This window comes from Lepidochelys kempii, chromosome 10 (genome assembly GCF_965140285.1).
Source record: "Lepidochelys kempii isolate rLepKem1 chromosome 10, rLepKem1.hap1, whole genome shotgun sequence".
Taxonomy (NCBI): Eukaryota; Metazoa; Chordata; order Testudines; family Cheloniidae; genus Lepidochelys; species Lepidochelys kempii.
The window spans coordinates 59,900,236-59,924,867 of record NC_136389.1 but is presented as its reverse complement, the minus strand read 5'-3'; the positions used below and the strand labels follow the sequence as shown (position 1 = coordinate 59,924,867).

Genomic DNA, 24,632 nt, shown 5'->3' with positions numbered 1-24,632 from the left:
AACTGTTCAGGAAGGACAGGCAGGGGAAGAAAGGTGGAGAAGTTGCACTGTATGTAAGAGAGCAGTATGACTGCTCAGAGCTCCAACATGAAACGGGAGAAAAGCCTGTTGAGAGTCTTTGGGTTAAGTTTAGAGGCAAGAGCAACAAGGGTAATGTCATGGTGGACATCTGCTATAGACCACCAGACCAGGAGGATGAGGTAGACAAGGCTTTCTTTGGTCAACTAACAGAAGTTTCCAGATCACAGGTCATGGTTCTCATGGGGGACTTCAATCATCCTGACAGCTGCTGAGAGAGTAATACAGCAGAGCACAGACAATCCAGGAAGTTTTTGGAGAGTGCTGGGGACAACTTTCTAGTGTAAGTGCTGGAAGAACCAATTAGGGGCCATGCTCTTCTTGACCTGCTGCTCACAAACGAGGAAGAATTGGTAGGGGAAGTAGAAGTGGGTGGCAACCTGGGCAGCAGTGACCATGAGATGGTCGAGTTCAGATCCTGACAAAAGGAAGAAGGGAGAGCAGCAGAATATGGACCCTGGACTTCAGAAAAGCAGACTTTGACTCCCTCAGGGAACTGATAGGCAGGATCCCCTCGGAGGCTAACATGAGCAAGAAAGGAGTCCAGGAGAGCCGGCTGTATTTTAAAGAAGCCTTATTGAGGGTGCAGGAACAAACCATCCCGATGTGCAGAAAGAATAGCAAATATGGCAGGCAATCAGCTTGGCTTAACAGAGAAATCTTTTGTGAGCTTAAACACAAAAAGGAAACTTGCAAGAAGTGGAAACTTGGACAGATGACTACAGAGGAGCATAAAAATATTGCTTGAGCATGCAGGGGTATAATCAGGAAGGCCAAAGCACAACTGGAGTTGCAGCTAGCAAGGGATGTGAAGGGTAACAAGAAGGGTTTCTACAGGTATGTTAGCAACAAGAAGGTCAGGGAAAGTGTGGGACCCTTACTGAATGGCGGAGGCAACCTAGTGACAGATGATGTGGAAAAAGCTGAAGTACTCAATGCTCTTTTTGCCTGGGTCTTCACAAAAAAGGTCAGCTCCCAAACTGCTGCACTGGGCAGCACAGTATGGGGAGGAGGTGAGCAGCCCTCAGTGGTGGAAAAACAGGCTAAGGACTATTTAGAAAAGCTGGACATGCACAAGTCCATGAGGCCAGATCTAATGCATCTGAGCGTTTTGAAGGAGGCCATTGGCCATCATCTTTGAAAACTCATGGTGATTGGGGGAGGTCCTGGACGATTGGAAAAAGCAAACATAGTGCTCATCTTTAAAAAAGCGAAGGAGGAGAATCTGGGGAACTACAGACTGGTCAGCCTCACCTTAGTCTCTGGAAAAATCATGGAGCAAGTGCTCAAGGAATCCATTTTGAAGCACTTGGAGGAGAGGAAGGTGATCAGGAACAGTCAACATGGATTCACCGAGGGCAAGTCATGCCTGATCAACCTGATTGCCTTCTATGATGAGATAACTGGCTCTGTGGATATGGGGAAAGTGGTGGACTTGATATAGCTTGACTTTAGAAAAGCTTCTGATATGGTCTCTCACAGTATTCTTGCCATCAAGTTAAAATAGTATGGATTGGATGAATGAACTATAAGGTGTATAGAAACCTGGCTAGATTGTCAGGCTCAACAGGTAGTGATCAATGGCTTGATGTCTCGTTGGCAGCCAGTATCAAGCCGAGTGCCCCAAGGGGTCTGTCTTGGGTTTTGTTCAACATCTTCATTAATGATCTGGATGATGGGATGGATTGCACTCTTAGCAAGTTCACGGATGATACTAAGCTGGCGGAGGGGAGAGGTAGATACACTGGAGGATAGGGATAGGGTCCAGAGTGACTTAGACAAATTGGAGGATTGGGCTAAAAGAAATCTGATGAGGTTCAACAAGGACAAGTGCAGAGTCCTGCACTTAGGACAGAAGAATCCCAAGCATAACTATAGGCTGGGGACCAACTGGCTAAGCAGCAGTTCTGCAGAAAAGGACCTGGGGATTACAGTGGACAAGAAGCTGGCTATGAGTCAACCGTGTGCCCTTGTTGCCAAGCAGGCTAACAGCATATTGGGCTGCATTAGTAGGAGCATTGCCAGCAGATCGAGGGAAGTGATTATTCCCCTCTATTCGGCACTGGTGAAGCCACATCTGGAGTATTGCATCCAGTTTTGGGCCCCCCACAACTGAAAGGATGTGGACAAATTGGAGAGAGTCCAGTGGAGGGCAACAAAAATTACTGGGGGCTGGGGCACCTGATTTATGAGGCGAGGCTGAGGGAACTGGGCTTATTTATTCTGCAGAAGAGAAGAGTGAGGGGGGATTTGATAGCAGCCTTCAGCTATCTGAAGGGGGGGGGGTTCCAAAGAGAATGGAGCTAGGCTGTTCTTAGTGGTGGCAGGTAACAGAACAAGGAACAATGGTCTCAAGTTGTAGTGGGGGAGGTCTAGGTTGGATATTAGGAAAAACTATTTCACTAGGAGGGTGGTGAAGCACTGGAATGGGTTACCTAGGGAAGTGGTGGAATCTCCATCATTAGAGGTTTTTAAGGATTGAGAAAGCCTTGGCTGGGATGATTTAATTGGGGTTGGTCCTGCTTTGAGCAGGGGGTTGGACTAGATGACCTTCTGAGGTCTCTTCCAAACCTAATCTTCTATGATTCTATGACAGAGGCAGACTGACTGAATAGGAGAGTGCCTGACTGAATAGGAGAGTCTAGTGGTCAGCCAGGGTCTGCATGAGGGAGCCTCCCCAACTCCATAATAATTCCTTCCCCCAAGAAAAAACCTATTCCATACTTCTCCCACCGACACCCCACAACCCCCCAGTTTCACTCTCAGGATCCTTCCCAGCAATTACTTCTTTCTCCCTCAGCTCCTCCATTATCCCTGACTACCCCAAACCTTTGCACTGCTTCTGAGGGGTGTGGGAAATATGATTCTTTATTGTAGTTTAAATGATTAATATGCCTCGTAAGGAATCGATTTGTCAAAAATCATATCCTGAATCTTTTTTGTCTGTATATCCAGACATACTTGCTGCCAGATATTTTGAAATAAATTACCAAAATAATTGAAACTGGGGTGATTATATTGTGTTATTTAGACAAATAAAGTAAGCAGAATTTTGCAGAACTTTAAAATTTTATGTGCAGAATTTTTAATTTTTTGGTGCAGAATTCCATAAGGAGTAATAGTCCTTCACTCCAAAGGCTCCTTCCTAAACTTTCCCCCACAACTTTATCCACTCAGCACCACCCTGTACCAGCTAATTTTCCCCACGGCCCTCAAACCTCTACCCTATTCCTCTCCACATGCCCCTCTCCAAACTACCCACTGGCAGCTCTTGATCTACTTAGTCCTCAGCTCTTCATTGTGTTGGAAGCTACTCTTCCACCAAAATCTGCATCCCTTGCAGCTTCTCCTCTATCTGACCCCCACCCTCAGGTTGGGTGTTCCCCAATCTCTTGCTTTTTTGGCTCCTCCTCACAGCTCAATGGAAGTGTGTGTGAAAGTGAAAAATTGAGTGACTATAAGGAAGAGATTCAATGAATGAGTGTGTGAGTGGGAGAATGAATGATATGTGAAAAGAGGAATGAGTGAATGTAAGGACGTGGCAAAGAATCAATGAATGAACGTGAGTGGGAGAATGAATGATATGTGAAAGGAAGAATGAATGAACAAGTGAGTGATTGACTTTTCATTGTGCAGCTCCTTCACAATCAGTGCATGGGTGAGAAAGACAGAGAAAGAGGTAGAAAAAATGGGGAAATTCAAAAACAAATCAGAGGACAATGTAGGAAAAAAGAGAAAAGTATAGAATAGAACTGAGAACAGAAACCCCAGGTAGAGGAAGATGACAGAGGAGTAAAGCAGAAAACAAGGTAGGACTGGAAAAGCTGTGATAAATAACTGAGCAGAACTTTCAGAAACTAGTACAAAATAGAGTAGAGGGACTAGAAATAGGAGAAAACAGTAGAAAGGGCAGAGGACACAAAAAGTTTTTGTCCATTTCACCATTTACTGTAGTTCACATCCTTCAAATGTCAGGAAGGGGGAAGGGACACAATAGACATTACCCCACACTCCTATCTTGCCTCCAGTTTTTTAAAAAAGTATATGGCTATGTCTATACTAGGAACCAATTACAGGTATAGGAATACAGTATACTTTTCTGGCGAAGAGCTCCTAGTCTGGACACAGTTATGCTGGCAAAGTGCACCTTGGTTTAGAAAAACCAACCCCCATGTGTACAACAGACATTATAACTGCATCTATACTAGCATCTTTTGATGGCACAGCTATGTCAGTCATGGATCACACTTCTTCACACCAGACTGATGAAGCTATGGTGGCAGAAATCTGTAGTGTAGGCCTACGTGCAGTTCCATGACTCCCACTGAAACCATGCACTACCCAAGTCAGATGTGCCTGATTTTCATTAAAAATGTTGTTCATTCTAATCACATATCCAGCACCAAAACTGCACTAAGGTCTTGAGTGACCTCTTCATGGCTTTGTCCAGGAGCCTTTACTTCATTCTCATCCTCTTTGAATCTCTCTGCTAGTTCTCTCTCCTTCATAGCACCAAACACAAGCCCCTTAGCTTTGTCTTTAAGGTTCTTCGCCATTTAGCCTGGCCACATCAATTCTTAACTTTTCAAACCATTGACCACTGCGCCCTTGCTCTGCCACTCATGGCAACCTTAATTGCCCCACACATGGGAAAAACTCCTTGTCAACATTTCTAAATTCATCCTAGCCTCCTAAACACCTGTCCTTGCCATGATGCCTACAAATCACTACCAGTTGGCAGCAGCGAGGCAAGTGACAAGCCATCACTTTCCCCCCTAAATTCTGTTCATTTTATCACCTGACGACCCCCCCCCATTGCATTTGGATGCTGGTCACATCCTGACAACCCGACTGGAAGCATTCTGGGCAGGAATTGCCTCAGGGGCTATTTGTGTCCACACAGCAGCTAGCCGAGGGGGCTGTGCTCTGGAGGAGGGGTTGCTACGAGGGGCAGTGAGAGCTGCCACCAGACTGTATTCTGGCCTCCACGCCAAGCAGCTGGGAAAGGGAAAAGACAACACCACCCAGGCTGCCCATGTCGGCAGTTGGGTTCACGGGTGGGGTCACAAGGGCACCCCACTGCCCCCCTAAGGAGCAGAGCCAGGAAACAATCCCCTCCACGGGGGACGTGGGGCACCCGACAATTAACTTCTCCTCCCCCGGTAGGCGCCAGGAACCAGCCCCACGGACTGGGGATGGGCTCCACAGACTCGCCCTCCTGCGATGTGGACCGGCCAGGCCCCGGCAAGCGACGATTTAACGCCCTTTCCTGCGCGGGGCTGGGTCCGGTTGCCTAGTGAGAGCGACGCTACTCAGCTGCCCCTCAGCAGGGACAAAATGGCGGCGGGCGGCGGGAGCGGAGTCAGGCGAGGCGCGGGGTGCGGTTCAGCTGGGGTGAGGCGTGAGGGAAATCTGGGCTGCTGGCTGCTATGGGAGGCCCCTCAGGCTAGTCCCGATCCCGGGGGCGGGGGGGCCATCCCGGAGAGGCTGGGTGAATGCGGTTATTGGGCGGGGGTCTAACCGGCCGTGCCCAGATGAAGAGGCGGCGCGGGGAGTTGATCGGATTAAGCGTTCAGACCCGCGTTGCGGGGGTGTCTGGGCGGCCTAGGGGGATCAGAGCCGGCGGAGGCGATCAGAGTGCCTGGGGTAATTGGGGACCAGACCTGGGGGAGGGGAGGGCGATCAGGGTTGTGTCTGGGTGCTTAGGGGTTCAGATGTCTGGTGAGTCGACTGGGGTTTTGGGGGGTGGGTCTGGGCAGATTCGGGGTCAGACAGGGGTGGGGAGGGTATGGGGGCGTTGTTACCTAGCACAGTGCCCTGAGCTGAATGCCCCCTCTAAGCAGGGGGTGAGGTGTGATCCAGTGTGCTAAGGAGGGGTGCCTCACCCTCCTGTCCTGCTCTCCACAGGTGCGGAAATCCCACAGGATCCTGCCCCATCCTGCAATGCCAAAGAAGACTTTGATGCATGGAGACTTCCTGGCTCAGGAGGAGGAGTACAAGTAAGGACAGAACTGTGAGGCAAGGAGGAGATGCTCCCTTGACCCTATTTTGATATCCGTAAAATACTATGTTCAGAATGGGATTGATCAAATTGGACAAGGCAAATGCTCCAGCACTTTCAGGATGGTTGCTGGGTTTTTAGAGGGACCCCAGCACAGTTTTTATTTGTTGATGGCCTCTCTGGCTCTTAACAGACCCATGTTCAGTTCGGAGCTACCTAAAACCACAGGCCGAACCGTCTTTACCAAACAGTTATGGCCAGAAGTATTAAGAGTACCCTTTTCATCAGGATATCTGGTCATGGCAGAAATGACAGTTCTAACTCGTGCTCTGACACCCCTCCCCCCCCTCCTATTGGCACCTTACACAAAAGGCTACAGGTTAAACATTTTCACTGTACTAGGCCTCAGTGTAGGTAGGTTAGTTTAGGAATTTTAATTCCTCCCCCCCTTTTTTTAAAGCTGCATCTTGAACTCACCTTCAGTAAAAAGATGAGATGACTTTAGAATATGAAAGTTCCTTTAAAGTGGCCAAAACTTTGTTTAAAAAAGCTAAAAATTGTTGTTAATTTTTTTAATCTAAGAGGTTTCTAGCTGAAGGGTAGAAACCACCCTTTTTCAATAAACTTCCCTCCTACGTGTCTGCTGTCTCTCCCTATTATCTGTTAGGGATATGTGATGATACATCTGATAAGACAACTTTATATTACATAAACAAAAACCCTCTCTACATTAAAATAATGTTAAGGTTGCAAAAGTGAAGCACTTAAAAGTTAGGAAATGTTAGAACTAAGCCCATGAAACCTTAATTCACCCTTTCTCCCCCTTGTGCATATGCATAATGATACAGTCTTCAATTATATAATCACATAATACTATTTCCACAGAATGCCAGCGTCATTTCCCATGCTTGCTATCAGCTCTACCTATGTAGATTTTAATTAAAAATGTTTATAAGTGTTGAGTGACATGAGGTATAATAAAAAGTGGTGTCTGAAAAAGCAGAGATGTCTTCTCCACACATTTTGGTTGTACAAACTTGTTCTAATACATGCTTGTGTTGTATCTTCTGGCCTTGGGTTGCAACTTGAATAGCTTTTTCACTCTGCTGCAACAATTAATGTAATTATTAGTCTTATTCTAAAAGGAAAATCTAGTAGCACAATGGAATAGAAATTTTGCATTTTGTGTTTGGTTTTTTAAGGGGGGAGGACAACTGACTGGAATAAAAGCACTGCAAAAGCTTTTTTCTTTCAGATGTGTAAAAGAAAAATAAATTTAACTTAAAAAATAATCAGCTATCCTACTTTTATTGTAGGAAAGTATTACCCTGGGTGGGGTTTAGGGAATTAAAATACATATATATCTAAAAGGCAGACTGCATATAAGACATCAGTCTGCTAACACAGAAATAGGTAAGGTGTTACTACTTCCCACTATAAAGAAACTTATAAAGTATTTCATTCTGCTTTGTAGACATGAATGATTATTCAAGGCTTGTGTACTGCCAGACTGCAGAAATTCCATTTAAAATGTATTTCCTTTAAACTCTTCGGGTAAACTTAATGACAAAGCTATCTTATTGTCTCAGGCGACTGAATGCAGAATTAGAGGCAAAAACAGCAGAGTTGGTGCGTCAGGCTGAAGAAGTAATAGTGAGTAAATTTAGGCTATGCTACATAATGCAAACGTAGTTCACATGCATAAAGTGTCAATTCTTGAAAAAATTATCTGGTTGTGGGAGGTAGGAAGCTTTCATGGGCAAGTTGGACAAAAGTCATCTACTTCTGTAGAACTTAAGCTTTTTTATTTAAAAAAAATCCTGTTGAATATGAACTGTTGCAGTGCTAGCTTCTGAGTCTGCAGGAGCTGGAGTGCTTTTGTGGTTGCTTAAAATGTTTCCAAGCTACAGCAAAGCAAAATTGAAGGGATACTTGAATTTGGGCCAAATTCCCTTTTTTAAAAACAAAAACAACCCCAAACTAGGGTTGTCGATTAATCGCAGTTAACTCATGTGATTAACTCAAAAAAATTAATTGCGATTAAAAAAATTAATTCCTATTGATTGCAGTCTTAATCACACTTAAATAATAGAATACCAATTGAAATTTATTAAATATTTTGGATGTTTTTCTACATTTTCATATATTTTATCTGTGTTGTAATTGAAATCAAAATGTATATTTTTATCATTTTTACAGTGCAAATATTTGTAAACAAAAGAAATGGTATTTTTCAATTCACCTCATACAAGTACTGTAGTGCAATCTTTGTCCCGAAAGTGCAACTTACCAATGTAGATTTTTTTTTGTTACATAACTGCACTCAAAAACAAAACAATGTAAAACTTCAGAGCCTACAAGTCCACTCAGTCCTACTTCTTGTTCAGCCAATTGCTAAGACAAACAAGTTTGTTTACATTTACTACAGCAGTTAATGCTGCCCTCTTCTTATTTACAAGATCACCAGAAAGTGAGAGCAGGCATTTGCATGGAACTTTTGTAGACCGCATTGCAAGCTATTTACATGCCAGATAAGCTAAACATTTTTATGGCCCTTCGTGCTTTGGCCACCATTCCAGAGGACGTTCTTCCATGCTGACGATGCTCATTTAAAAAAAAAACAAAAACAAAAAAACGCAGCATTAATTAAATTTGTGACTGAACTCCTTGGGGGAGAATTGTATGTCCCCGGCTTTGTTTTACCTCCATTCTGCCATATATTTCATGTTAGAGCAGTCTCGGATGATGACCTAGCACATGTTGATCATTTTAAGAACACTTTCACTGCATATTTGACAAACAAATATATGTAAACAAGCAACAGGCAGCATTATTTCCTGCAAATGTAAACAAGCTTGTTTGTCTGAGCGATTGGCTGAATAAGAAGTATGACCGAGTAGACTTGTAGTCCCTAAAATTTTACATTGTTTTATTTTTGAATGCAGTTATTTTTGTACATAATTCTACATTTGTAACTTCAACTTTTATGATAAAGAGATTACATTACAGTACTTGTATTAGGTGAATTGAAAAATACTATTTTTTTTACAGTGCAAATACTTGTAATCAAAAATGAATATAAAGTTAGTACTGTGTGCTTTGTATTTGTGTTGCAACTGAAATCAATATATTTGAAAATGTAGAAAACATCCAAAAATATTTAAATAAATGGTATTCTATTATTATTTAACAGTGCGATTAATCGCTTGACAGCCTTACCCCAAACCAACAGAAGCATATCCACGCCATTCTTCGGGAGGGGGAAATCCACATCTTAAATAAACATTACGTTTCAGTGTTTGAAACGTAGCCATTGCAGCAGTGAAATTAATTATAAATAAGTGAAACTGAGTTGATTGATTTGCATTGTCCAAGTTGAGAGAAATACAAAAAGTAAACAGCATAATTATCAATAGTGTTGTTAATAACAAAAACTTGTTTAAAGCAAAAAGTATTCCTTTAATAAGGCAGCCACCAGGATCTGGACCAGGCAGACTGAAGACTGGCAACAGACAATATTCTTGTTTGCATCAAGAGAGAATCATAAAATCTCAACCTTAAGAAACAAATCAGGCTTGTTCAAGCAGTAACTTACACAGCAAGTAGGCATATTCCCTCAATTACTTACAGTATTGCAAACCATATCAAAAAGAGAAAAAGCTAAAGTCATATGCAGAAGTCCATAGTTCTTGAAGCCACTGCAGCAATTATTGCAATCACCAGTCTTCATACCCACTAGGTATCACCTATTCCAGTAGCTCACCAGGACACTGGCAAACTGAGCATAGCTATCTGGTTTCTGAAAAGAAGCAGCTGAAAGAGGCATTCAGAGTGCTATCTGTTTTTTTCCTTCGAAAAACAAATCTGCCAACTGGATGTATTACCTTCTGTGGCAAAAGATCAAATACTGTGTGGGTAAAGCTCAACCAGACCAAAGCAGACTACAATAGCTTGTGTTGTAGAATTTCTCCAAGATAGCTAAATTTAAGACCCAGGAAAAGACTATCTGGAAGATGCTCCTAGCAACAAGAATCTGGATATCAAAAGACTTGTCAGAGCATCAGAAATTAGAAGGTCTCCTCTGGTGCTCAGGATCCCCCTTGGGACCAATCCTGGAAGTGTGACTAAGCATCCTTTTAAACCATTACATAGTTTTCCATATTTATAAAGGTGGCATTTAGAGGCCATCACATCCGGCAGAAGAATCAGAGTTAGGAGTGCTATAAATTGATCGGTTTTCCATGTTTTAAGACAAAATGATCCTAAGAACATATGTAGCCTTTGGTCCAAAGGCAAACAGTTCTGCAGGGCTCAAGTGACAGCTTGCCTCCTTTTTGTGTGAAGCCATCTCACCCAAAGGAGAAGTTGTTACAAAAGCTGCCTGTCAGGAGGGCTCTGAAGAACCAAAAAGTTAATAAAAATTTAGTCCCTCTATCATCAAGTAGTTTGGGGGCAAGAAAACCTTCCAATCCATCACCTTCAACAAAGCTTTCAAGTCCATTCCTTTTCCCCTTCAAAAATGGAAGCCCACCCACTGAGATCAAAGTAGCATCATGGTCCCAGAAATCTCATGTCCTACAAAGAAATCTGTAAAATTAGCCACATGCTCTTCGATACATACGTTTTCCAAGCGCTAAACATCAGATGTGCAAGGGTCCACAGAAACCTCCTTGGTAGAAGGAAGCTGTGTTGGCTCAGTAATCTAACACTACTTTTGACTAAAAGAAAAAGGAGTACTTGTGGCACCTTAGAGACTAACAAATTTATTTGAGCATAAGTTTTCGTGAGCTACAGCTCACTTCACTGGATCGGATGAAGTGAGCTGTAGCTCACGAAAGCTTATGCTCAGATAAATTTGTTAGTCTCTAAGGTGCCACAAGTACTCCTTTTCTTTTTGCGAATACAGACTAACATGGCTGCTACTCTGAAACCTACTTTTGACTAGTAACTTTTCTGTGTTTAGTTCATACTTATGCATATTGCTTAAAAAAACCCAATAACATTTCCCCCAGTAGTTAGGACACTTAAAGCAAGAATAAAAATAAGTAAGGGATGAAAATACCACGTGACAGTATTGGCATGTGTGGGTGTGGAAGAACCCAATGTTTGTTTGAAAGAAGCAGATTTTGGATGTTTTTCAGGCACTCAGTATTCCAGCTAACACTCTAGAAACTTCAAAGAAAAATGATTTACATGTTCTGAATGTCTGTGGCTAAACTGATGTCTTAAAAAAATGTGTCAGTGTTTTATTTATTTGGATAGAATTGAGAGAATGTAAATATTTTAAATTAGAAAGACTGGTTATTTCTTTTGCATAATCTGGAAAATAGGAAGTTTGTTTATCTCCTATGGATTGTTGTATGTTCTACAACATGTCCATAGGATGCAGGGGTACACCTACAGTTTTTCCAGGTTATTTTAACATAGGTAGAAAGACTTCACGTGAGCAAAAACAAAATACCTGCTTTAGAGTGGAAGAACACTTGAGGCTGTCAGTGATATTTTAGGCTTAACCTTTGCTCCCTGGATTTGAGAGAGATAAGTTATCCTACCTACTACCCTCTCAGTTTGTCTCTCAAGCGTGGTAAGCTACAGTACTTTTTATTTTTGTGATGCTTGCTAATTATTGGTTATATGGTACCAACAGTATTTTCCTGTAATGGAAAAAACTTTCTTTCCTTATTAAAGAGGGATCAACAAGAGATACTATCAATACCAGTTTCAACACAGGTTAAATTGTGTGAAGATGATGACAAGCAACTGAGGTAAATGCTTTGAAATTCCAAAATATTATTGGCTGTCTGTAATGGGTATGGAGTCTTTGGATCTGATTCTGCAAACCCTGACTTGCACAAGTAATTCACTTGACTTCCATGGGCCTGCTTGTAGAAATAAGGAGCACTGATGTAAATCAGAGTTTGCAGAGTCAGGTTCCTATATTGCCCATAGTCTTTGAACACTAAGTTTCAGAGAGTAATTCTGTCCGGTTGCTCAGCAGCTATTCCTCTGGCTCATTAAGTAGCAGTACTGGTGACCTCTAAAGGACTTCTGCTTTGTTCTTTATTTGAACAAAAAGATGGCTCAATCTAGAGCAAAATAGGGATGCAGTGCTTCATCACCATGAGGATGAAGAGGGACGAAACATAAGCCATGCCTGATAAGGTGAAAAAGCAATAGCTGTTTCATTATGCAGGATGCCAGATTTAGAAAGAATTTTAGGATACCCTCTGTAGGAGGGTGAGAGAGGAGTGACCTGACCTCATCACTTACCCTTCCAGAAAGATCTGGGGAGGCGGTTTTGTTTGTTTGTTTGTTTTTTTTAAAAGGAAGAGTCCAAGAAGCTTTATGAAAGCTTGTCTCACTAACACACAGCCTCTTCAGGCTCACTTTGGGGGAGAGGGGTCCTTAAACTTAAAAAAGGAAATTCTCAGTCCCAAAAAATCGGTCCCGGGCATGGCTCTTTTGTCAGAGCCTGGGCGATGGAAAAGTGTTTCTTCAGTCTCTCGTCAGTTTACAGTTGATGTGCCCAAGTTGACCCCATTGTGGCTTCTCAGAGTCAGTCCCATTCCCTCTCCTTGGAACTGCTTCATCTCCTGTTTCCTTCCCCGCACCAGGTCTCTCTGGTTGGCTTATATAGCAAGCCTGCTCTAGGCTTCAAGTCTCCTGCAGGGCAGCTCCCTCTCACTCCTTTGCTCTTTCACACACTCCCCCACTGACTCTCTGGAGTTTAGAAGTATGGGGGTAGGGGAGCTACTTTCAGTGAGAGACAGCACGCTGATAATTGAGCAATATAATGCTCTTCTTTGGGTGCTAAAGAAACAACATAGTGCCACTGAAAGTATTGTAGCTAAACTGCAGGGCACCATGGTGATTGATGTGTATTAGAACATAACTCAAGTTAACACATTCCAAAGAAACTCATAACTGTAAACTCAGCCAATTACATCCACAAAGGCATAGTCTAGAAGCCTGTAGGACTGGAAATGCTTACCCCAGAGACCTAAACAGAGAGAGATCCAGCTGGCATCCCATGGAATGTGTGTCATTACATTATAACTGCAGGCATTATATACTACTACAGTCAGGGCTGTCCTTACCCATGTGCAAAGTACACAGCTGTGTAGGACACCAGGAAATTTGGGGCACCGGATTTCCTGGTGCCCTGCGCAGCTGCGTGCTGCTCCAGCCCCTGTACCGCCTCTTCCCACCCCTGCCCCTGCTCTGCCCCTTCCTGTCCCTCAGGACTGCAGCAGGGCCGGGCCTGCACTTACTGGCGGCAGAAAGTGCAGCAACCCGGCCCCAGCTGCACTGCCGGTGAGTGCTGGGGGGCAGTTCCCCCCTACGCCCTAAGACAGCCCTATCCTCCCACAGAGGTCTGGGCCAGCCGCCCCCCGTGGGGGGCGGGGGAGGGCTGCATAGGGGCCCAGAGTAGCTAGGGACGTCCCTGACTACAGTATATGTTTGAGCTCTATATACGTACACCAGCTAACTCCAGAGTTTACAATTAACTATGCTGTTTATTTAGTCAGATGTGAACCTGTATGTTACATAGGAGTGTCACTGGAAATAGTGGCAGGATAGAAGAGGTATTGGAGATGGTCTGTCAACCCACTCCCCCAAACTGATAAGATTTAAAGTTTATGTTGCTGCTGATCTTGAAATGATAGTGAAAATGCAGTGTCAAACTACAAACTGCTTCAAGTGTTGAGCTCTGATTGGGAAATTAGTTTGCCAGAGTTTTTGATTTGATTGCTAGGGATGACCACATAGCTCTAAATCAGAGAGTGAATAAGAGAAGCACTTAGGCCTTGTTTATAACCCAAGGGGTTTGCTGGAATAGAGGTACTGGTAGAGATATAGTGGCAATCCCCCCACCCCCCATAGTGGAGATGCAGCTTATACTGGTAAAAGTTCTTTTTTGCCAGCATAACTGGGTCTATGCTAAGAGTTGTGTTGACATGGCTATGTTGGTTGGGTATGTGGGGTACGGCTTAGGTAAGTAGACTAAAGCTACACCTGAAGTTTGTGGGTATGTGTGTGAGTACGTACCTCTGTGTTCTCTACTTGCCTAAGCCATGCACTGCTGTTTTTAGCAGTGTAATGTCCCATTGCCTCTCTGCTCCTGTAGCTTTTCCTGGCTACAGGAAAAGATTTCCCCAGCAAGGAAAGGTTCTGGCACGGGGGGGCATTGAGAAAAGGCTCCATTAGCTCCCTGTTGCTGGAGCCATTTGCCCGCTTCATTGAAAGACTCTGGCAGTGGAGATCTGCTGAAGGCTTTGCTCACTGCCTCCCCTCTGCCAGAGTGTTTCACTGACATTTAGCTACACAATGCAGCATGGATGCAGCTTGCTTTTCATAGCCACATGTAGTCTACATGCTGCTGCCAGTGGTATGTAGTCTAGACATAGCCTAAAAGGGGTTGGGGAAAAGAGGTGGAACTCTGGCCAGGAATCTGTAAGATACAGTTGACCTGTCAATTACGTAAGTAATTGAAAAGCTTTTAAGGGAACCACTGTTTGTATGTCCAGTGAACTTTTAGCTGAAAAGGAGAAAACTCCAGACTGCAGTGAAAAAATTATAAGCCATTGATAGCCATTAGAAGATGAAAGTTATGAAAATTAAGTAGTTGGACACACTGATTATCCTAGGATGAGCATCCATTGCCCTTCAAAAGGGGTTGTCTTTAACTCATAGTGTGTTTGTATGTACCAAATTATTTCAGCGTGTATGGCTTTTTTTTTTTTTGGCAAAAGGAGGCAGACAGCACCAGTTAGGCATTTAAGAGAGGCTGTGTTGTTTTCTGTATTGTCCGTCCCCCCCCCGATGGTGGCCATTCTTAGTCTTTTGACAGATACAGAATCCAGGAGGAAAAAAAAAAAAAAAAAAAAACAGGTTGAGGATGGAAAGCAGTTAAATAATGGGCAGAGTAGTTTAATGAAAAAGATACCGAAGCAAAAAATCCTTGCTTTTTTAAAGCAAAATGTTTTATTAAGTTAAAGGGACACTAAAGTAAGGCTAGGTGCATTTCTTTAAATATACCTTAAGACCATTCTGAAGTATTTTATCGCATAGTCTCTCTTCCTCCAAGTTATTAATATTTTACATTGAGAAACAAAGCAACTATGGTGTTTACTCTAAAGGACCAGCTTTTGTTTATGCTTTTCCTCTTCGGGGCATGGCCAGGCGCACAGGGGTGGGGACTGGGTGTGCGCGCATGGCTAGGCATACTATAGGCTTTGAATAGGATTAGCAAACACAAAGGATTCACTCATGCACGCGCACCTCATGTTTATGTGCTGGAAAGCGATTGTAAACATTAGCTGCTATTTTGATGTGACCACCAGCCTAGATACTTACTTGTGAACCTTTTCAGGCTTTAATTTCACATCTCAAATGACTTTGCACAATCTTCATTTCTTAAGGATTTAAAAACAAACAAACAAACACCCACCCAGGGTGGTAGGCAAATATGGGATTGTGAACAGTGCCTTTAAAATTAAATAGATTTGAACACTTTAGCAAACAAATTGAGTTTTAGGTCAGACGGCGTTAGAGATGTTAGGAACAAATTCATATGCTGAAGAAAGGGATGTTCTTGTTTTCCTAAGAATAGAATTGTTGCATTTTAAGATTTCTGTAAGCAATATGTAATGGAGTATTTTGTCAGCAGCCGTGGAGGAGGGCATGAATCCTACCCTTCCCTCAGTGATTGTAGCTAGCCAATAGGATGGGAATAGGAGGAAAACTGGGTAGGAAGACCCTGTTCTGGATGTCTGTTGCCACGCAAAAAAGGCTCCACAGTCTGCAGTCATTTTGATACTAGCAGCACTAATAGCCCACTGAGATAGCTAGATCACAACTGTAAAAACAAAAAAAAACCTTAGTCACAAAACATGTTTGGAAGGACTCTCCAGTTTCTTGGAGTAAGAGTAACACTTTTGTGTTTGTGAATAGGGAGGTTTGAATGTGAGTGAAGTTCCCATTGTTAAAGTAGGGTGAGCATGGAGACCTGTTTCTGTCTGGATTTGAGATATCCAAATGAAGACAGAGGTGGTAAGAACAGAACTGAATCTTTATACAAACCAAAGTATTTTCTAAACCTCAAAATAAAAAGTTAAGGGAGTGCAGTTAACTGTGTCCTAAAATTGAAGTATTATGAAAACAAATTTTTATAAGGCTGCAGTTAAACTATTCACTTGTTTAAAACATTGATAAAGTCATTTTTAAACCATCCACTCCAGTGGGTGAAATGCAGATATTGCAGCACTAAGAACGTGGAAGTAAAACTGATTTAGTGGATTTTCAGTGGCCATGTGGAAATAAATGGAAAAAATAAGATGTGTAAGTAGTGAAAAGTAAAGTGGATTTTTTTTTTGCTTTAAGATACAATTAGCAACAAATATACTACATATTAAGCTTATGTTTACTTTCTTCAAAGTTTGCATTTACTGTGTCTCTACACTATACCAGATGACTCCTGACCCAGAAAAGAATCCATTTTCCTTTTCCAAAGTTGCATTTCTCCTGTATTTAAGAAGAATAGTAAAATTTTTGATTTGTCAGTAAGATAGCAGATATAATTCAGATATGTTGTAGAAAAAAAGTCTTTTTATAGTCCTTTTCTAGCCACACTTTAACCTTTCTGAGTCTGTTTCTCTGGCTATAAAATGGGTATACCAACTGTATAGGTTTTAATTAATCTGACTTATTTTCAGCTCTACTGATGAAAGACACTATAAAAAGGGTTGTTATGTAATGACATATTCCTGTGCCACAAGAATAAAAGTACTGGACTCTGAGACAGAGCGCTCAAAGTTTAGGATCCCGCTAAAAATTGTGGTTTACTGTAGTTGACATTGATCTTGCTGGCATACCAAATCCTGTCAAGTAAACTGAGTATAACAGAGGGTTTCCTAAACAGCAAACAGATTGTATATAAGAAAAGTTCTCTTTTCTTGGGGGGAATAAAGTTCTTATTTCCTTCTAAAATGTGTAAATTAGACACCAATTTTTTGCTTACAGAATCCTGCTGTGTTCCTACAGCTCTGATTACTATGTGTTCAATTGCACTATGTTTTTACTGATAAGTAGTACAGCATGAGACATGACCCTCCTCTGTTTTGATATTGCTTCAGGTAGAAGATAAATGGTTTTTGTGAAGAGAATAGATGCATCTCAACATGGACCATTTATCTGCCACAACAGTCATCTATTTAAAGCAAAAAACAACACACCAAACAACCCGCAGCCCCAAACTTACAAGGGTTTTTTTTGTTATTCTCAGCAGTAACCTACAGGATATTGCCTTTTTCTTGAACATCTATGGGTGGTCTTTGAGCATGACAAGTGTCCTTGATCAGCCACAGCTTGGTGCTCTTAAACAGAGTATGTACTGTTAGGAAAGTTTGGTTTAGGAGAAGCCACCTGGAGTCAGTGGCACATGTATGTAGAAATTTCAGGAGAGAGTATAAAAGGCAAGCAACCTTAGTCACAGGAGAGAAATCTGGTACATGCTTAAGTCTAAAGTGGTGTTTGGTAGCATACCTCTGACAGCCCTAACAGGTACAGGTGTTACAGCTGGTTTAGAGTGGAATGAAAGGAGCAAAAAGATGCAGAGGGAAGAACATTTATCTAGTTTTTAAACACCAAGTAACAGGTGGCAGATGTTGTGTCTGAAAATAATTTTTAAAGAAGTATTTTACGGCCAGCACACTCTCCTTCTTTTTAACCTATTTAATTTGTAACCTAATTTTCAGCTCTCAATATCTGGTCAAATAGTTCAGGGTTCTCTGTTTCTGCCTGTAACAGTCAGGGAGCATCTTTAAGAGCAGGTGCTATGTCTCCAAGCATAATTTAGGGTTTGTCCATTTAAGACCAGGAACACTGGAAATGTCTGCAGGAGGGATTGTTTGGAGCTGTCTGACTGAGGGAGTCAGGCAACCAGCCAAGACTATACAACAAAAAGCCTGTGGTTCGGTGGAAAGATGGGGAATGGAAGAATGGCGTAGGGTTGGACTTCTCACAGCAGAAGGCAAGAGAGCTGGGAAAACGGTCAAAGGCTGGTGGAATAGAGGAGGAGTCCAGGAAGGGGTATTACCAGAAGGAAGAAGCAAGGGTAAAACAGTGTGGATAGCCATTCATATCTGATCATTTTACCCAGTTGGAAGCAAAGGGGGATATCTGCGTCAGTGTCCCTACTCTGGTTCATCCACTTTCTTCCTTTGGTGGTCCTCTGACTCTCAGCAGTGTTGGATCCCTGATATGATTTAGCCCTTTGGCGAAGTCATGCAAGTCCTCTACCACTTCTGGAGGGGCCAAAACAAGTCTAACGGACATAAAACTATCTTCTGGCGTTCCTCAGAACAGATAGTTCTTCCCATGGTTGCTCAGGGTCCACCTTCACAGGGCCACACAATGTCTTCACTCAAGCTGGATTGCACTTCCTTTTCTACACCCCTACTACGATCAGCAGTCCTTTTGCCCTGTTGGTAAAGGGTTGTAGAAGGAGATGGGGACGTTTACCCATCTTTGCCGAAATCCCAGTTTGCTAAGTGAAAGGGTCAACTTCCCTCCATGCTGTTTTGTCCAGGTTATTTTCTTCTGAGTGTACCATCCTCAGGGTCTTTTGCTGTCCTGGCCCTAGGCGCCTCCTAGGCTTTTTCACAGTTCTGTTCAACCAGCTTTCCTGGATTGTCTTATCAAGCTTATTACCATAGAAAGGCCAACTGTAGGTGATACCTCTACTCCCTACCTGGCCCACTGAGTCACAGACTTTTAAAATATGGTCTTGGAAAGTCACATGACCATCACCAGTCCCCACATGGCACACCCTCCTGCCCTGTTTAGTTAGTAGTGTTGTTTACTAACAGACCACTTGAGTAGAGGCTGAGAATAGCATAAGTGAGCTGTAGCTCATGCTCACATAAATTTGTTAGTCTCTAAGGTGCCACAAGTACTCCTTTTCTTTTTGCGAATACAGACTAACACAGCTGCTACTCTGAAACCATATTTTTTTTGTTGTTTGTGCAAACAATTACCATTAAATAGATGTACCATATCAGGAGCATCCTGTGTATGTGAGATAGGTTTTATTTCCCCATATATGTCCCTGTGTGTGGGCTCAGTCAGAACTACAATTCTATCCCTTTATGATCAGCAGTGAAGGAGGCTTAAGAAATGGGTAAGAAATCACATAAATAAGTTATTTGCAGGGGTTTTTTTTATTTGCTTCCACAGAGATGCATTGGGAACTTAACTCATCTCAACCTACCACATGGTAAAGGATTTAAACTTTCTTTCATGGATCAGCCCTTAGTCTTGAACTTCTTTTATTCTTTATCATTGAAGACACTGACTTCCCAAACCAAGTGTACTTATTGGATTAAAAGAAAAATAATTTTAGTAAAAAAAAAAGTGATTGGTACATTTTCTCCAATCTTACCTTCACTTTTACTGTTTTGGTCTGAGGTATGTAAAATGTCAGAATAAAAAAGCAGAATAAAAAGCACAATTAATTTCAGAATATATTTTCTTTAAGTATTTGTTTTATTGTGAGTTTACAAGACAATTTACTTCAGTTTTATTTTTTTCAGAGATGGGCTTTCTCCTGAACTGCCAATCCTTACACTTTCGCATATTAAGGTACTGAAATCTGCAAATTTTGCTCGTTAATGGAATTACCAGATAGATATGTCTGCCATTCTAGAAACTGTACTGAGTGGCGAAAATCTATGGGGTGTTTAAAGCAGAAATCTGGGAGATAAGACTCCTGGGTTCTATTTTTGTAAATTGCTGTGCTACTGACTTGCTAGGTGACCTTACACTAGTCACTTAGGCCTGGTCTGCACTAGAACATTGTCAGCTTACCTATGCCATTCGGATGTGAAAAATCCACAGCCCCAGAGCAGCATAGTTCAACTGACCTAACCTCCAGTGCAAACAGTGCTAGCTCAACATAGTTACTGCCTCTTGGGGCAGGGGATTACCTATGTTGACAGGAGAACCCCTCCTGTCAGCATAGTTAGTGTCTACACTGAAGTGCTGTAGCGATGCAACTGTGCTGCTGTAGCATTTCATGTGTAGACAAGCTTAGTTTCTGGGCCATATTTTACACCTATGTAAAATGGAGCTGCTATTTCAGTATGTATAGCATTTTGAAATCTTTAGATTAAAGGCGACGTAAAATTTTATAATGCTGCCTTTTTTTCTTAGACAAAATTTCTGTGTATTTCTTCTCTTGTCTGTGTAATGTTAATGGCAATACCATTATTTTTCAATTAAAGTCCTCTTAAAGAAGTTAACATGCAAAATAACTTTATATTATGAGAAGAAAATAATGGATAAATGAGGCCAGGAACAAATGCAAAGACTCACTAGCCTCTTAAATTTCAGCTACATTGCATTCTTTAGGGATTCAGCTAAAGTTTCCAGAGTGTTTCCTTTGAGAAAGACTGTAGCCAAGAAAGCTGATTCTTGGATAATCTTAATTTGGGAGTAAGCTCTGAAAGTTACTTAATAACTTCACTGCAGAAGGAAGATATAGCAAGACTAAAAATATGCTAATTCCATTGGTGACTTAGAAGGGGTGGTAAACGCTTTCAACAGCAATGTGTTAACTTGAGATTGTACTCATGATCCAAGCATATGATGGATTCAACTTGGTTTCTAGGTTGAACAAGCTTGCTTATTTAGTTGTAGTACATTAGAAGTGTTTGTATATTAATGGCTCAGTAACAGTTGTGTACCTTATTTGTACATACTCATGACTGCACATGCAAGTCAGTTTTGAGTGTGCAAATAAATAGGTGTCTAGTCACTTGTACATGCAAATACAAGTCTGCACATGCAGTAGCAGTAAAAACATTTGCAAATTAGACAAAAAAAGTATTAGTTTCTTGGATATCTCAGGCTCTGAAAATCAGACTGTTTAAAATATTCCTTTTGACTGTCATAGTTTGACCTCAGGAAAATGGAAAAATAGTTGTGCTAGAAAAAGTGTCATAGGCTATTATCATAAATATGATCCTGACTACTGAAACTTCTTTCCTAGCAACCAAATAAGAAATCTGGTTCCATGTCTACAGCTCAGAACAGACCACACTCTGGCAGTAAGGGAAAGAGAACAACTTCAAGGTACATTAATTGTACACTGTATTTGTATTTATTTAAAATCTATACTCTGGTAATGAAATGAGAATAGTTTTAGTTGATTGTTTTTATCTTGATACACATCTATACAAATATACTTTGTGTTGGAAATGTCTTACAGTTTACTTATTTCTATATCTGCTCTATGCTCGCCTACATAAAGCGGCTGGAAATCTTTAATGAGTAGCCTTGGTTAACACCACAGCAATGAAACTGTGGCTTATCAAAAATTTAAAACAAAGGACTTGTCAAGGCTGTGATTTAAACTTTGTCTCAATGAATGAGGAATAAGCAGATCTCTACCTATTGGTTGTGGTTTGGAAAGCATTCTACTAGAGGCACCTGGAATGAATGCGCTTGAGCACTGCAGTTCAGAGTCACTGAAGCTGAAAAAGGGGAAGAGTAAGGCCCATAGGTCCCGAAGGCATCTATCCACATATTTTAGTGTGCCCATTACAGTGGTATCTGAGCTCAAGATTCACCAAGATGACAGACAAGAGGCAAAGGGAGGGGCAAAATTTGTAGGGTACTTTAATACTGTGAGACGTTTTGATTGATGGAGGTAGGGAGAAAATTAATCTACTAGCCCTAATCTCTTTATAAAGTGCTGATGATATGGTATAAAACTTAGAAAGGGAGTGTGGTAGGGTTCACTAGGGGCTAGCAGGCCTAGGGGGCAGGCCCATGGCTCAACAGTCTGAGTCTTGGGATGGTCTTGCCAAGAAATACGAAGACCTAGTGGTAAAGTTACAGTTCTCCCATCCCCTGGTGCTCCCTGGATTGCCCTGGTCAGGTGGAGGGGGAAGGGTTGGGGACACCAGGCCCTGCCTCTCCACCAGATTCCAGCCCAAAGGAGTGAGGAGAGTCTCAGTTCCCTCTGGCTGGTACAAAAAACTAATCACCTCTGGGCCACCTCCTTTTTCCTCCTGTTCTTGCTTCAGTTTGTAGAATGGTCATGGCGCTTTGCTTCCCTCTCAGCAGCGGATTGCTCTCACAGTCTCAATAGTTCAAATTGTCTGTTGGGTGTTCCCAGCTCATTTTCTAGTGCAGAGGTGGGCAAACTACAGCCTGCGGGCCACATCTGGCCCGTCCTGCCTGGCCCCTGAGTTCTCGGCTGGGGAGGCTAGCCCCGGCCCCTCCCCTACTGTTCCATCTCCCCCACAGCCTCAGCACGCTGCCAGTGCTCTGGCCCGTTGCTCCTGCCAGACAGCACAGGCGGCGTGACTGGCTCCGGCCAGGCGGTGGGGCTGCGAGCTCCTGCCGCTCTGAGTGGCATGGTGAGGGAGTAGGGAGGGGGGTTGGATCGGGGGCAGGTGGTTCCAGGGGGTGGTCAGGGAACAGGGCCAGTTAGATAGACGTGGGAGCCCAGGGTGTCGGTCAGGGGTGTGGATGGGGTCAGGGCAGTCAAGGGACAGGCGATAGGTGGTGGGGTCCCAGGAGGGGCAGTTAGGGTGAGGGGGTTGGAAGGGTCAGGAGTTCTGAGGGGGCAGGAAGTGCAGATAGGGGGCAGGAAGTGCAGATAGGGGGCAGGGGCTGGGTCCAGGCCATTTCAGGGGGGCTCAGCCTTCCCTACCCGGCCCTTCATAGAGTTTCACAACACCAGTGTGGCCCTTGGGCCAAAAAGTTTGCCCACCCCTGTTCTAATGTCCACTTGCTCCTCCTTGTCAGGGAGAAGGGGCAAGAAAAAGGGGCTCAGGCCCTTCGCTGCCCAGTTGTGTCTTACCCAGAGTAAATAGATCTCTCCGTCCCAGAAGCTACAGCCTGGCTACTTGCCTGCAGCCAATCTCTCCTTCACTTTTCCCCTTCTTGCCTGTCAGTTTCCTTTTAAGCAGGCCATCCATTTGGAGCATGCTCTGCAGCTGCTGAAGGGCGGGGCCTTCTTACCCCAGTACTGCTCCTTTAGTCTTAGTGAAGGCTCTGTAAACCCCATCAGAGGGAGACAGGTGACATTTCAAGTTGAAGGAGAGGGCCAAATAGCTTTTTTGATACAATGCAGGTAGGAGCAGAGTAAGAAGGATATCTCAGTAATCAAGGGATGAGATGGTAAATTTTAGCATATGTATAACAGAGGGAGGGATGGACTTCAGTGGAATTAGATGAAACAGCAAGAGTCACTGGCTGTGAGGGGGAAAGAGTGAGAAGTCAAAGATGACACCAAGGTTGTGCACTTGAGATGGAGGATAGCAGAGTTGTCAGGAATAGGAGAGCAGAGAGGGATTAATAAAAAAGATTAGCAGCTCAATCTTGGGGGTGAGTGAATTTGATATAGTAGATGTGAAATAGGACAGGAAGCTGCAATCAGGACAAGCAAAATGGATTTGGAAATCTGAATTTAGAACAGATGAAGGTCACCAAAGAAGAAATAGTGAATAAGTACGACAGAATTCTGAAGGATGCCATTGCCAACTGATTGTGAGAGGGGAGTACATGCAGTGGCCATAGGAGATACCAGAGAAGAGGTTGGAGGGGAAGCAGGAGAGGACAGAGTTACAGAAGCCAAGAGAGGGGAGCATGATCAACAGTCTCTAAGGCAGAAGACCAATGTAGATAATTATCCTTATCAAAAGGAACACTTATGTTGTAATTTTAAATATCTTAATAAAGCCTTCCCTTTCCAGGCTAAATAATCGCCGCTATTGCAGCCTCCTGTCACTAAGAAGATGAGAGTTTCTCTGCACACAATATGGCTGTCAAAGAGAATTTGAATCAAAGGGTTTTACTTCTTCTACAGCAGGGGGTGCAAACTATGGCCCAGGGGCTGCATCTGGCCCTCCAGATGTTTTAATCTGACCCTTGAGATCTCATTGGAGAGCAGGGTCTGGGGCTTGCCCCACTCCGGCACTCCAGCCAGGGATCAGGGTCAGGGGCTTGCCCCGCTCTGCATGGCTCCCAGAAGCAGTGGCATGTCCCCACCTCCGGCTCCTACACATAGGAGCAGCCAAGGGATTCTGCATGCTGCACCCGCCCCCGCAGCTCCCATTGGCAGGGATCCATGGCCAATGAGAGCTGCAGGGGTGGTGCCTGCAGACAAGGCAGTGCACAGAGCTGTTTGGCTGCGCCTTCACGTAAGAGCCAGAGGGGGGTCATGCCGCTGCTTCTGGGAGCTGCTTGAGTTAAGTGCCGCCCAGAGCCTGCACCCTTGCCCCAGCCCTTATCCCCCTCGCTCCCAGCCAGGAGCACCCTCCTGTGCTCCCAACCCCTCATCCCCAGCCCCACCCCAGAGCCTGCACCCCCAGCCGGAGCCCTGACCCCCACCCCTGCACCCCAACACCCTGCCCCAGCCAGGAGCCCCCTCCCGCACCCTGAACTCCTCATATCTGGCCCCACCCCAGAGCCTGCACTCCCAGCTGGAGCCCTCACCTCAACACCAATTTTGTGAGCATTCTTGGTCCGACATACAATTTCT

At 43.3% G+C, this 24,632-nt stretch overlaps 1 protein-coding gene across 7 annotated transcripts in view; it reads left to right on the top strand.

Moving 5' to 3' along the window:
* Positions 1-5,064: 5,064 nt before the first annotated feature.
* The window catches only part of TEX9 (testis expressed 9), a 39,297-nt gene continuing 19,729 nt past the window's right edge, over positions 5,065-24,632 (top strand). Inside the window, exons 1-6 of one of the 7 annotated variants that reach the window (XM_073303789.2) lie at positions 5,065-5,240; positions 5,986-6,077; positions 7,669-7,732; positions 11,768-11,844; positions 19,672-19,720; positions 21,129-21,211. In XM_073303789.2, the coding sequence (XP_073159890.1) occupies positions 6,022-6,077; positions 7,669-7,732; positions 11,768-11,844; positions 19,672-19,720; positions 21,129-21,211 (329 nt within the window). In that variant the 5' untranslated portion in view covers positions 5,065-5,240; positions 5,986-6,021. The other 6 variants (XM_073303787.2, XM_078854659.1, XM_073303784.1 and 3 more) reach the window with 6 other exon arrangements.